The 15,177-nt window shown below is 39.5% G+C and overlaps 1 protein-coding gene across 2 annotated transcripts in view; it reads left to right on the forward strand.

The window, feature by feature from the left end:
• Nucleotides 1–15,177, forward strand: part of SH3PXD2B (SH3 and PX domains 2B) — a 455,707-nt gene that overhangs the window by 355,564 nt on the left and 84,966 nt on the right. Inside the window, exons 6-7 of one of the 2 annotated variants that reach the window (XM_053717127.1) lie at nt 13,889–13,914; nt 14,368–14,403. In XM_053717127.1, coding sequence (XP_053573102.1) covers nt 13,889–13,914; nt 14,368–14,403 — 62 coding nt within the window. The remainder of the gene's footprint in view (nt 1–13,888; nt 13,915–14,367; nt 14,404–15,177) is intronic. The other variant, XM_053717128.1, reaches the window with a different exon arrangement.

Below are 15,177 nucleotides of genomic sequence, written 5' to 3' on the forward strand. Positions count from 1 at the left end.
GTGCAGAACTGAATACGGTATAACCTCTGCATCAGTGCATTCCTTTCTTTATCATTAATCACATTTCTGTGACTCCTCAAATTGGATTCTTTTTATTTCAGTCTTGTATGGTTCTGTCCTTGGTTGCTGTTGAAGGATTTCCAATGATTTCATAGACCATGATCTGAATTAATCGCACACAGGCTCTGCGTAGTACGGTTAACGTGGAAGGGGTAAAACGGCCAGTTCTTGTTAACGCCTTCTCCTGTTATACATATTTCCTTTTTTAATTAACTTTATTCATATAATTTACACAATTTGAAACCTACACTGACAGATTTTTGAACAGAGTATTAACAAAAAGTCTATGAAAAGCCAATTGAACTGCAAATAATTTGGCTTTTATTAAGTACTAATTTCAAAATACTCTTTAAAAAAGCTAGCTGCACTTCTAGACAATGCTGAGGCTCTTTAAAAAAAATAAGACTTGGCTGATATCTATAGCAACACAACATAAATGTCTAGTAATTATTCTGTCCCTTTAAATGGATACAAACCCAAAAATGATCTTTTGTGATTCAGACAGAGCATACCATTTAAAAAATAAATAAAATCAGTTTGCTTCTATTATTGCTTAGTTCCCATGATATTCTTTGTTGAAGAGATACCTAGGTAGCTGGGTGGGGCACTACATTGCAGGACATGGTGCTGCAATCTGGTGCTCTTGCAAATTGATAACATTCTTACAAACTGCTGCCATATAGTGCTCCAAAAATCTGCATTCACCTGAGCTTACGTCCCTGATTTAAAAAAAAAATTGCCAAGAGAATGAATAAAATTTGATAATAATAAATTAGAAAGTTGTTTAAAAATTCTTCCTCTATCTGAATCGTGAAAGAAATATTTTGGGTTTCATGTGCCTTTAACATTAATTTACTGCTATTAGTTTTCAATAGCCAGACTCCACCCACCATTTACTTTATTTAGAGGAGCCAATCAGGGCTTTAGTCCACAGACAACAAGGCTAGCCAGTCATACATTTAGTATAAAGTATATAGATGGCCTTGAGTAGTGAGCAGGGTGCATTTCAAATTCTGAGAATTAGAAATTGCTCAATTTTCGGAAGTTGTTTCACTATGCATAACTAAACATTTTATATACAAATCTCAAGGTATATCGTTTTAGATGCCGCAGGAGTTTAAGGCAGAAGGAAAGTTTTATAGGAAAGGAGTAGTGAAAACCCGATTTATAATTGTATTACATTTGCTATAGTGGAGATAAAAGTCGAAATAACATTTTCGTGGCTCAGAGTGTAAGTTTTTAAGAGACTTTTCAATTTATTTCTTTAACTAAATGACATTAAAAATCTTGTTATCCTTTGTTAAAAAGCATACCTAAGTAGGCTCAGAAGCAGCAATGCAATAATGGAAGTAAGCTGGTGATTGGTGACTATACGTATATGCCGTTTGTCATTGGCTCTGTATTCAGCTAGGTCCCAGTAGTGCACTGCTGCACTGGAGCCAACTATAGCTGAATCAAAATGAAACTTTCATGATTCAATGTGCACAAACTTTATATGCTCTCTTTCTGAGGCACCTGCTCTCACTGAGCATGTGCAAGGGAAGAGAGCTGTTTTAAGAGGGATTAGGTAGGGATCAGGGGGTGGGAAGTGTCAGGTGGGAGGGTAATCTCTACACTAAAGCTAAAATTAACCTTACAAGCTACCTAACTAACCCTTTCACTGCTGGGAAGAATAGAAGTGTGTTGTGCAGCTGCAATTAGTGGCCTTCTAATTACCCAAAAGCAATGGCAAAGCCATATATGTCTGCTATTTCTGAACATTGGGGATCATAGAGAAGCTTTTACAACCATTTGCACCATGATTGCCCAAGCAGTATGTAAATAATTTCAGTGAGAAACCCAAAGTTTGTGAAAAAATTAAAGATTTTTAGTAATTGATCACATTTGGCGGTAAAATTGTGGCATGAAATTTACCAAAATAGGCCTAGATCAATACATTGAGTTGTCTAAATGGAGTGATAGCAAAACTGCTAAAAATTCTCCGCTATTCTGTGCACGTTTTTCTCTGAAAGTCCCGGTAGTGAAAGTTTTAAAGGCAACCAAAATCTATAGCCAAGATAAACTGCCTATAAAAAAAATAATCATGTTTTATGCTAATAAAATTACTTAATTTGGTAAAATCATCTGTCTGTCTGACTTTGGGGGAAAGAAATAATTTATTGCCTTACACTAATATATATATATATAATAGGCTATATATAATAGGCTAACTGTGGTATTGAACCGGTTATTCATTCCTGTGAGTGTTCTTCTCTCTGTGTGTGTATTTAGTCTCCCTATGGGAAAAAGGGGCAACCAGACGTGAACTCCTTGCTAAGTGTGCTTAGAGGAATATGGCTACACCTCACTGACGAGGCCTAATGAAGGCAGAAACAATCATCTGGGGTTGCTGTGTTCCTTGTTCAGAGAGGAATTGCCTGGTATTTTGGTGCTGGACTGACCGTAATATGCAGGATCAGACTGATATACTGCACAATGGTCAGTATGGACTGTTGGACAGTGGGACCCTAGGATATTGGGCCTCCTCCCAGTTACATATTCTTGCATTTAACCTTTTTCCCACTGCCTATGCAATTTTAGTAACGTCCTGGCTGCACATTTGCAGTGGAACAAGCAAGCTGCCTGGCACAGATGTAAAAAAGAAATTCTGAAACATGTTATTATATTCGTAGCTGCAGCATCAGTCTTTTAAAGTGCCTGTGACCAGTGGATGACAGCTATAAGCTGTAGGATATATGAGACTGAGTGGTTTTAAGGTTAGGGGATCAAATAAATGGTTAATATGATGGTATAGCACCTGCAATGTATCTGCAGTCAGAATTTCTTTATTACATCTGTGCCAGGCAGCTTGCTTGTTCTACTGCAAATGTGCAGCCAGGACGTTACTAAAATTGCATAGGCAGAGATTTACCATAAAAAGTCCAGTCATCTAACATAAGTTCATCAAAACTGCACATATAAAGCATCAGACATATACAAGTGCATCTGGAGTGTTAGGGTTAACTATAAACCTGACCGCAGCATACGCTGCACTTAAAGGGACACTAAACCCAATTTTTATTCTTTCATGATTCAGATAGAGCATGCAATTTTAAGCAGCTTTCTAATTTACTCCTATTATCAATTTTTCTTCGTTCTTGCTATCTTTATTTGAAAAAGAAGGCATCTAAGCTAAGGAGCCAGCCATTTTTTGGTTTAGAACACTGGACAGCATTTATCCACCAATCAGCAGACACAACCCAGGTAAAATGGGCCGGATCCTAAACTTACATTCTTGCTTTTCAAATAAAGATAGCAAGAGAATGAAGAAAATTTGATAATAGGAGTAAATTAGAAAGTTGTTTAAAATCGCATGCTCTATCTGAATCATAAAAGCTAAAATTTGGTTTCCGTGTCCATTTAAGGTCGAATACACACTCCACAGACAAAAAGTACATCTGTTCCATCCAAAAATGTTTACCTTCAGATTCTGGTTACAATGACCCCTGCTTTTCCACCGCTATAATATCTTCACAACCGCAGCTCCTGCTGCACATTAAGTCGATTTAAACCAGTAAAGCAAGTTAACTGCAGCATCTTACTCCACAAGCCGCTCCTCCCTGCTCCAAAACAGTCACCCACAGGTCACATGGTATCCCACAGTACAGGAATCGATGATAACAAAGCTATAATCCTTGTTCAAGGAATATGTAAATGTTTCAAAACATTGCTGTATCAGTTATGCCTTGAATTAACTTGCAGAGCTTGTAATAGCAATACAGGCATCCACACATGTGTTTAGCTTAACCAGTTCATGCATGAGTTACTCAGGGAGATACAGGATACTGTGCTGTGTCAATAGTGTCTCAGAACAACACACTGGGCTATTTAGCACAATTTCTCTTAGTAGGAGAAAGAGACGACGTACATTTCATCCCCAATACTCCTGGTTACAGGGACTTCATCAGGGCTGTTTATTAGGCTACAGGTGCCGGTTTTTAACATCATACCACCACCCGTTCCTGCACACCGTTCATATCTTATAAAGAAATACTGCCCATAGTTTAGTTATATTAAAACATGGCAGAATCGCCTCCACTTTGTGAATAATACACATATTTAGTTGATATACAGTCATAGGTAAATACCCACGATAAGATGGAATACTATGCATATTAACCACCATGTTTTACTTTAACAGTTGTAAAAAATTTTTTAAAAAAAGCATACAAAATCAATGTTATCATTTAGTCCCTTTGGAATTCTTGTTTTTTAGAATATAGATCCATCTTGTTTCTTTTTGTAAGAGGACCTTATTATCAATGCCGTTATCAATAGCTATACATTTTAGAGATGTAGCACATGCATCATGATGAGTAGTGAAATGCCTCACAACATTAGTATGTGTTATCTAATTTTTTTTTTTCTTGGTGTCCTTTTAAAAGCCATACATAGGTAGGCTCAGGAGCTGTGAATGGTGGCTGCACGTATGTGTCTCATGTTATTGACTCATCCATGTGCATTGCTGTTTCTCCAACAAAAGGTACCAATAGAATGAAGTAAACTGGAAATTTGTTTAAAATTCTGTGCTTTATCTGAATCGTGAAAGAAAAACTTTTGGTTTCATGCCCTTTTAACTTCTAATACTCATTGAAATGTATTGTACTTGAGTGATAAAGTTTGATATTAAGCCGTTACTCATATTATTCAAAGACATCTGTTATTCTTAAATTATTTTAGCCAATAAAACCTAATTTCTCCAACATAGGTGTGTCCGGTCCACGGCGTCATCCTTACTTGTGGGATATTCTCTTCCCCAACAGGAAATGGCAAAGAGCCCAGCAAAGCTGGTCACATGACCCCTCCTAGGCTCCGCCTACCCCAGTCATTCTCTTTGCCGTTGCACAGGCAACATCTCCACGGAGATGGCTAAGAGTTTTTTTTGGTGTTTAAATGTAGTTTTATTCTTCAATCAAGAGTTTGTTATTTTAAAATAGTGCTGGTATGTACTATTTACTCTGAAACAGAAAAGAGATGAAGATTTCTGTTTGTAAGAGGAAAATGATTTTAGCAACCGTTACTAAAATCGATGGCTGTTTCCACACAGGACTGTTGAGATGAATTAACTTCAGTTGGGGGAAACAGTGGGCAGACTTTTGCTGCTTGAGGTATGACACATTTCTAACAAGACTTGGTAATGCTGGAAGCTGTCATTTTCCCTATGGGAACCGGTAAGCCATTTTCTTAGTTTAGTATAAGAATAAAGGGCTTCACAAGGGCTTTAAAGACTGGTAGACATTTTTCTGGGCTAAAACGATTACTTTATAAGTATATTTAATGGATGTTAACTATAAATAGTTCTTTTAATCTTGGGGATGTATTAAAAAAACGGCAGGCACTGTATTGGACACCTTTTTCACTGGGGGCCTTTTCTAGTCATAGGCAGAGCCTCATTTTCACGCCACTAATGCGCAGTTGTTTTTGGAAAGCAAGGCATGCAGATGCATGTGTGAGGAGCTAAGAACCACTGAAAAAGCTTATTGAAGGCGTCATTTGGTATCGTATTCCCCTCTGGGCTTGGTTGGGTCTCAGCAAAGCAGATACCAGGGACTGTATAGGGGTTAAATGTAAAAACGGCTCCGGTTCCGTTATTTTAAGAGTTAAAGCTTTCAAATTTGGTGTGCAATACTTTTAAGGCTTTAAGACACTGTGGTGAAATTTTGGTGAATTTTGAACAATTCCTTCATACGTTTTCACATTTTCAGTAATAAAGTGTGTTCAGTTTAAAATTTAAAGTGACAGTAACGGTTTTATTTTAAAACGTTTTTTGTGCTTTGTTATCAAGTTTATGCCTGTTTAACATGTCTGAACCATCAGATAGATGATGTTCTGTATGTTTGGAAGCCAAGGTTCCTCCCCATTTAAATATATGTGATGAATGTGACATAGTGTCCAGACAAAGTAGGGACAATGATGCCACTGATAATGATGTTGCCCAAAATGATTCCTCAAGCGAGGGGAGTAAGCATGGTACTGCATCATCCCCTTCTGTGTCTACACCAGTCTTGCCCACACAAGAGGCCCCTAGTACATCTAGTGCGCCAATCCTTCTTACTATGCAACAATTAATGGCTGTAATGGATAATTCTATTAAAAACATTTTGTCCAAAATGCCTACTTATCAGAGAAAGCGCGATTGCTCTGTTTTAGATACTGAAGAGCATGAGGACGCTGATGATAATGGTTCTGACATACCCTCACGCCAATCTGAAGGGGCCAGGAGGGAGGTTTTGTCTGAGGGAGAAATTTCAGATTCAGGAAAAATTTCTCAACAAGCTGAACCTGATGTTATTATTTTTAAATTTAAATTGGAACATCTCCGCGCTCTGCTTAAGGAGGTGTTATCTACTCTGGATGATTGTGACAATTTGGTCATTCCAGAGAAATTATGTAAGATGGACAAGTTCCTAGAGGTCCCGGTGCCCCCCAATGCTTTTCCTATACCCAAGCGGGTGGCGGACATTGTAAATAAGGAATGGGAAAGGCCCGGCATACCTTTTGTTCCTCCCCCTATATTTAAAAAATTATTTCCTATGGTCGACCCCAGAAAGGACTTATGGCAGACAGTCCCCAAGGTCGAGGGGGCGGTTTCTACTCTAAACAAACGCACTACTATTCCTATAGAAGATAGTTGTGCTTTCAAAGATCCTATGGATAAAAAATTAGAGGGTTTGCTTAAAAAGATGTTTGTTCAGCAAGGTTACCTTCTACAATCAATTTCATGCATTGTTCCTGTCACTACAGCAGCGTGTTTCTGGTTCGAAGAACTAGAAAAGTCGCTCAATAAAGACTCTTCGTATGAGGAGGTTATGGACAGAGTTCAAGCACTTAAATTGGCTAACTCTTTTATCTTAGACTCCACTTTGCAATTAGCTAGATTAGCGGGAAAAATTCAGGTTTTGCTATTGTGGCGCGCAGAGCGCTTTGGCTAAAGTCTTGGTCAGCGGATGTGTCCTCCAAGAACAAATTGCTTAACATCCCTTTCAAAGGTAAAACGCTATTTGGCCCTGACTTGAAAGAGATTATTTCAGACATCACTGGGGGAAAGGGCCACGCCCTTCCTCAGGATAGGTCTTTTAAGGCTAAAAATAAGCCAAATTTTCGTCCCTTTCGCAGAAACGGACCAGCCTCAAATTCTACACCGTCTAAGCAAGAGGGTAATAGTTCTCAAACCAAACCAGCCTGGAGACCGATGCAAGGCTGGACCAAGGGTAAGCAGGCCAAGAAACCTGCCACTGCTACTAAAACAGCATGAAGTGTTGGCCCCCGATCCGGGACCGGATCTGGTGGGGGGCAGACTCTCTCTCTTTGCTCAGGCTTGGGCAAGAGATGTTCAGGATCCTTGGGCGCTAGAAATAGTTTCTCAAGGTTATCTCCTGGAATTCAAGGAACTACCCCCAAGGGGGAGGTTCCACAGGTCTCAATTGTCTTCAGACCAAATAAAAAGACAGGCATTCTTACATTGTGTAGAAGACCTGTTAAGAATGGGAGTGATTCATCCTGTTCCATTAGGAGAACAAGGGATGGGGTTTTACTCCAATCTGTTCATAGTTCCCAAAAAAGAAGGAACATTCAGACCGATTTTAGATCTCAAGATTCTAAACAAATTTCTCAGGGTTCCATCGTTCAAGATGGAAACCATTCGAACAATTCTTCCTACCATCCAGGAAGGTCAATTCATGACCACTGTGGATTTAAAGGTTGCGTATCTACATATTCCTATCCACAAGGAACATCATCGGTTCCTAAGGTTCGCCTTTCTGGACAAGCATTACCAGTTTGTGGCACTTCCATTCGGATTAGCCACTGCTCCAAGGATTTTCACAAAGGTACTAGGGTCCCTTCTAGCGGTGCTAAGACCAAGGGGCATTGCAATAGTACCTTACTTGGACGACATACTGATTCAAGCGTCGTCTCTGTCAAAAGCAAAGGCTCATACGGACATTGTCCTAGCCTTTCTCAGATCTCACGGGTGGAAAGTGAACATAGAAAAAAGTTCTCTGTCCCCGTCAACAAGTGTTCCCTTCTTGGGAACAATAATAGACTCCTTAGAAATGAAGATTTTTCTGACAGAGGCCAGAAAATCAAAACTTCTAAGCTCTTGTCAAGTACTTCATTCTGTTCTTCTTCCTTCCATAGCGCAGTGCATGGAGGTAATAGGTTTGATGGTTGCGGCAATGGACATAGTTCCTTTTGCACGAATTCATCTAAGACCATTACAACTGTGCATGCTCAGACAGTGGAATGGGGATTATACAGACTTGTCTCCGACGATCCAAGTAGATCAAAGAACCAGAGATTCACTCCGTTGGTGGCTGAACCTGGACAACCTGTCACAGGGAATGAGCTTCCGCAGACCAGAGTGGGTCATTGTCACGACCGACGCCAGTCTGGTGGGCTGGGGCGCGGTCTGGGAACCCCTGAAAGCTCAGGGGTTATGGTCCCGGGAAGAATCTCTTCTCCCGATAAACATTCTGGAACTGCGAGCGATATTCAATGCTCTCAAAGCTTGGCCTCAACTAGCAAAGGCCAAATTCATAAGGTTTCAATCAGACAACATGACGACTGTTGCATATATCAACCATCAAGGGCGAACAAGGAGTTCCCTGGTGATGGAGGAAGTAACCAAAATAATTCAATGGGCGGAGAATCATTCCTGCCACTTGTCTGCAATCCACATCCCAGGAGTGGAAAATTGGGAAGCGGATTTTCTGAGTCGTCAGACTTTCCATCCGGGGGAGTGGGAACTCCATCCAGAAATCTTTGCCCAAATAACTCAATTATGGGGCATTCCAGACATGGACCTGATGGCGTCTCGTCAGAACTTCAAGGTTCCTTGCTACGGGTCCAGATCCAGGGATCCCAGGGCGACTCTAGTAGATGCACTGATAGCGCCTTGGACCTTCAACCTAGCTTATGTATTCCCACCGTTCCCTCTCATTCCCAGGCTGGTAGCCAGGATCAATCAGGAGAGGGCTTCGGTGATCTTGATAGCTCCTGCGTGGCCACGCAGAACTTGGTATGCAGACCTGGTGAATATGTCATCGGCTCCACCATGGAAGCTACCTTTGAGACAGGACCTTCTTGTTCAAGGTCCATTCGAACATCCGAATCTGGCTTCACTCCAACTGACTGCTTGGAGATTGAACGCTTGATTTTATCAAAGCGTGGGTTTTCAGATTCTGTCATTGATACTCTTGTTCAGGCTAGAAAGCCTGTAACTAGGAAAATTTACCATAAAATATGGAAAAAGTATATTTGTTGGTGTGAATCTAAAGGATTCCCATGGAACAAGATAAAAATTCCGAAGATTCTATCCTTTCTACAGGAGGGTTTGGAGAAAGGATTATCTGCAAGTTCTTTGAAGGGACAGATTTCTGCTTTATCTGTTTTACTTCACAAAAAACTGGCAGCTGTGCCAGATGTTCAAGCTTTTGTTCAGGCTCTGGTTAGAATTAAGCCTGTTTACAAACCTTTGACTCCTCCTTGGAGTCTCAATTTAGTTCTTTCAGTTCTTCAAGGGGTTCCGTTTGAACCCTTACATTCCGTAGATATTAAGTTACTATCTTGGAAAGTTTTGTTTTTGGTTGCAATTTCTTCTGCTAGAAGAGTTTCAGAGTTATCTTCTCTGCAGTGTTCTCCTCCTTATCTGGTGTTCCATGCAGACAAGGTGGTTTTGCGTACTAAACCTGGTTTTCTTCCGAAAGTTGTTTCTAACAAAAACATTAACCAGGAGATAGTTGTGCCTTCTTTGTGTCCGAAACCAGTTTCAAAGAAGGAACGTTTGTTGCACAATCTGGATGTAGTTCGTGCTCTAAAATTTTATTTAGAGGCTACAAAGGATTTCAGACAAACATCTTCTTTGTTTGTTGTTTATTCTGGTAAAAGGAGAGGTCAAAAAGCAACTTCTACCTCTCTCTCTTTTTGGCTTAAAAGCATCATCCGATTGGCTTATGAGACTGCCGGACGGCAGCCTCCTGAAAGAATCACAGCTCACTCCACTAGGGCTGTGGCTTCCACATGGGCCTTCAAGAACGAGGCTTCTGTGGATCAGATATGTAAGGCAGCGACTTGGTCTTCACTGCACACTTTTACCAAATTTTACAAATTTGATACTTTTGCTTCTTCTGAGGCTATTTTTGGGAGAAAGGTTTTGCAAGCCGTGGTGCCTTCCATCTAGGTGACCTGATTTGCTCCCTCCCATCATCTGTGTCCTAAAGCTTTGGTATTGGTTCCCACAAGTAAGGATGACGCCGTGGACCGGACACACCTATGTTGGAGAAAACAGAATTTATGCTTACCTGATAAATTACTTTCTCCAACGGCGTGTCCGGTCCACGGCCCGCCCTGGTTTTTTTAATCAGGTCTGATGAATTATTTTCTCTAACTACAGTCACCACGGTATCATATGATTTCTCCTATGCATATTCCTCCTTTACGTCGGTCGAATGACTGGGGTAGGCGGAGCCTAGGAGGGGTCATGTGACCAGCTTTGCTGGGCTCTTTGCCATTTCCTGTTGGGGAAGAGAATATCCCACAAGTAAGGATGACGCCGTGGACCGGACACACCGTTGGAGAAAGTAATTTATCAGGTAAGCATAAATTCTGTTTTTCTTTTTCTCTCATTCCTTCTTTTTCTTTAAACTTTCCTCTTTGAATGCTGCACTTAACTTGAAAGATTGAGGGGAAAGCTGAATCACATATTGAGCACACTTCTTTTTTTTAAATAATTCTGGAGAGCTCAAGAAGTGGGATTCCTTCCTAACTGGAAACATATGTGTCTAAAAGCTACATTTGCATTATGGCAATACTTCTGTGATATATACAAATATTGTAATGGTAAAAAGATATGTATTATAGTATATGAAATAAATATTTAAAGGGACAGTCAACACCCATGAAAACTTTATCCCATACCTTAGATCAACAAACAAAAAATGAGCCTGCACCGCGTCCCATCTTCAATTACACTAACGTTAGGTGGCTAATCTTCAATGAACATTTAGTTAACAGCGGCAGATATGGCCGCCAAACTCCTCCCCCTGTTACGTTGGAGGCTTCTTCTCTAAGTCTTCAGCCAATGAGATTCAAATCCTCGGCTAGATTCTTTAGCCGCGTTCATGGAGACACTGTTCTATTTCTAATAGCAAGCGTACTACAATTTATATAGCGCATGCACATTAGAAATAGAACAGTGTCCCTGTGAACGAGTTATTATTTAAAACAAGAAGGGTACGGAGGAGGAGGGGGAGGAGTTTTGTGGCCATATCTTCCGCTGTTAACTAAATGTTCATTGAAGATTAGCCACCTAACTTTAGTGTTATTGAAGATGGGATGCGGTGCAGGCTCATTTTTTTTTGATGATCTAAGGTATGGGATAAAGTTTTCATGGGTGTTGACTGTCCCTTTAAAATGACATGAAACCCAAAATGTTTCTTTCATGATTCAGATAGAGAATACATTTTTAAACGACTTTCCAATTTACTTCTATTATCGATTTTGCATCATTCTCTTGGTATTCTTTGTTAAATGAGGATCAGTGAACTACTGGGAGCTAGCTGAGCACATTGGTAAAACAATGACTAAAGGTGTTTATGTGCAGCCACCAATCAGCAGCTAGCTCCTATTTTTGAGCTTACTTAGGTGTGCTTTTCAACAAAGGATGCCAAAAGAACTGAGCAAATTAGATAATAGAAGTAAATTCAAAAGTTGTTTAAAATTGTATGCTTTATCTGAATCATGAAGGAATTTTTTTTAGTTTCATGTACCCTTATGTATTGGTGAAAATTGTGTGGTGGTTTATCTCTCACTGGTGCCTTCAGCTAAATTGGTACTTAGAGACATGAAAGTCAAAATTAAACTAATAATTTAGATAGAGCACATTTTTTTAAACAAATTTCCAGTTTACCTACATTGTGAGATTGAATGTTTATTTTGGTGTTGTGACACCATGGCTGAGATTTATCCTCCATCTCTGTGTTTCATAATCTTATGGCTTTTCCCTCTGAGCAGGGCCGGCTAAACCATGGGACCAAGTGTGTCCAAATGACTCAGGCAGCACTTGACAAGGGGCAGCACTTCAGTGACTGAGTCAGTCACTGTCAGTCCCAGACCTATCTTGTCCTCTGGCTCCAATGGGGAAGTCACAGGCTCCCAGCAGCATAACCTCATCATGCACAAAGACAAAGAACCAGTTAGGGGCAACATTCAAGATAGGACAAGAGCATCTTTTCCCTAAATTCCTTTCCACTTACGCTGCAATTGTGCATAAGCATGGATTGCATGAAGGTAGGCAGGCTTAGTTAGGTCAGTGGCCTGGCTAGTTGGTTGATATATTAATCAGTAATGTTACTACTGGGGAGAGGGGCGTCATTGCATTATCAGACCCAGGCAGCACAATATCTTGAGCCGGTCCTGCCTCTGAGCCACTGGAGAGTTCTGGGTTTTATTTGAGACTTTGTAACCTGTGTTGGCTGAATCTCTGGCTCTACCTGCCAGCTATAGGTGGTATAGTAATTAGTCACACCTGGGATTGTATCTGAATTATGAAAAATCCACAAAGGCAGCAGCACAGGAATTACCCCTATTCACATGACTAAGGGGTAATTCCCAAAATATTGTGATGTTTGAGTGCCAATATATTGTATAAGGTGATTGTGCTGTGGATGTTTTAGGGTTGAGAGGATTGCGGTCTCCCCTGCAGTGTGCACAAAATTACAGGTGTGCTGGACTCCTCTTGATTACTTGTCTTCCTATCTGAATCATGAAAGTTTAATTTGGACTTTACTCTCCCTTTTAAGTACTGACATTGTCATTGTAGGTGGAGATAAATCAGGCAAAAGCAGTAATTTCAATTGACAAAATAAAGGTCACGAAGGCACACTCAAGTCAAAATAAACTTATGATTCAGAAAGAGCATGCCGTTTTAAGACACTTTCCAATTTATTTCCATTATCAAATTTTTTTAGTCTTTTTATATTCACACTTTCTGGAGAACAAGATCCTACTGAGCATGTCAACAAGCTCACAGGGTTTACATATACTAGCCTGTGATTGGCTGATGTCTCTCACATTCTACAGGGAGCTGGAAAATGGGAGAATAAATAAATTTTGCACACAAAAAATCTACTGCTTATTTAAAATTCAGATTAGGTGTTAAATCATTGTCTTTTTATTATGCACTTGTTAATTATGAAATTCTACTGCATTGAGTGGTCCTTTAACCAAGCAACTATGTCATAGGTTTGAGAAGCTTATCATTTGATTGTATTGGTGGAATTTGTTATGTGAGGTTATCTACACCAGTGTTTTTCAACCAGTGTGCCGTGGCACACTAGTGTGCCGTTAGAGATCCTCAGGTGTGCCACGGCAGACTGACAACAGTGTGACATATTTTTTAAACTTTGCTTGTTTTTTACTCCCAGTGCAGGGGTAGTTTGTAGGAGGCATGGCATAACAGCACAATACATACACTATGTGTGTGTTTGTGTGTATGTGTATATATATATATGCTGTATTAGGCTACAATGTGTGATTTTTTTAAATTTTTGGGATGGTGGTGTGCCACAGGATTTTTTAATGTAAAAAAGTGTGCCACGGCAAAAAAAAGGTTAAAAATCACTGATCTACACTGATAAGTATTTCTGTTCATATATGCCAATGCAATTTACGTCTCAAAAAAGCTGCTCAAAAGGTCTGACCTAATAATATTTATCTCTTATTTTACCTGTTGCATACAAAGAGAGAAACCCTTTAGTATATTAATGTTTGTCTTTATTTTCTCTTTTAGGGATGTGCCTGGAAGAAAGAAACTGGGTAAGATTGTGTTACCATATTTTGTGCTGTTTACTGTGTATAGTTATCTCAGTCTGTTTGATGCTTGATTTAGCTAAGGTTGTCTCACTGATGGAGAAGTACTTGTAATTCAGTAATTTAACCTATTGGTTTGTAAACCATTGACTGACATATTGCTTCAGGCTGCTAATGGGTAAAGGAATATTACTTTAGTTTACAAGACACCTTTGTTCTCTTCATATTAGACACCTAAGAGGACTTATAAGTGTTATTGAAAGATTGCACTGTAATTCTAGTCCTCAACAGCTGCTTTTACAGAATCAATATCTGAAGCTATTTACTTGTGTAGATTCTGGCTGAAACCTACAAAGGCATATGGTGGCTTATTTATGTCATTTTAATATGTAACACGGTACAGCTCTTGTTAATGTGTGTCAAATTTACATTTGCCTCTTCTTTTTTTAATTTTGTCAGGGATTTGCAAGAGCGCAGCACCCTTCTCTACAAGAGGTAGTCCCTGTATAGTCCACTGGTATTGCTCACTCTACATTTTCCTGTTTTTTGTTAAGGTGGCGTGTGTTCTTGCTTTCTTAATCAATTTCCTATTCCATTGGCTTTGTGTTCTTGTGATTATTGCGGTATATGGCTTTTCTCTGGGATACCTTCTTGGTTCACGGCTTGTCTGTTTATTGGTAGATCTATATTAAACTTTCATCCAATGGAATTTTAATTTAAATTGGAGATAAAAATGTTTTTTTTATTTTATCACACACACTACACAAATACACAAACTATACACGTGTACACACACACACACGCACACACAAATACAAACTATACATGCACGTATACACATGCCCACATGCAAACTATACACACACACATACAAACTATACATGTGCGTACACACCCGCACACACATATACAAACTATACATGTACACACACAAATACACAAACTATACATGTACGCAAACACACATACACAAACTGTACATGTACACACACACATACACACACAAATACACAAATAATACATGTACACAAACACACATACACACACAAATAAACGAATTATACATGTACACAAACACACATACACACAGAAATACACAAACTATACATGTACACACACACATACATACACAAACTTTACAGGTACACACACAAATACACAAACTATACAGGTACACACACATACACCCACACAAATACACAAACTATACATGTGTACACACACGCACAAATATACAAACTATACATGTGTACACACACACAAATACAC

This window comes from Bombina bombina, chromosome 6, assembly GCF_027579735.1.
Source record: "Bombina bombina isolate aBomBom1 chromosome 6, aBomBom1.pri, whole genome shotgun sequence".
NCBI classification, from domain to species: Eukaryota; Metazoa; Chordata; class Amphibia; order Anura; family Bombinatoridae; genus Bombina; species Bombina bombina.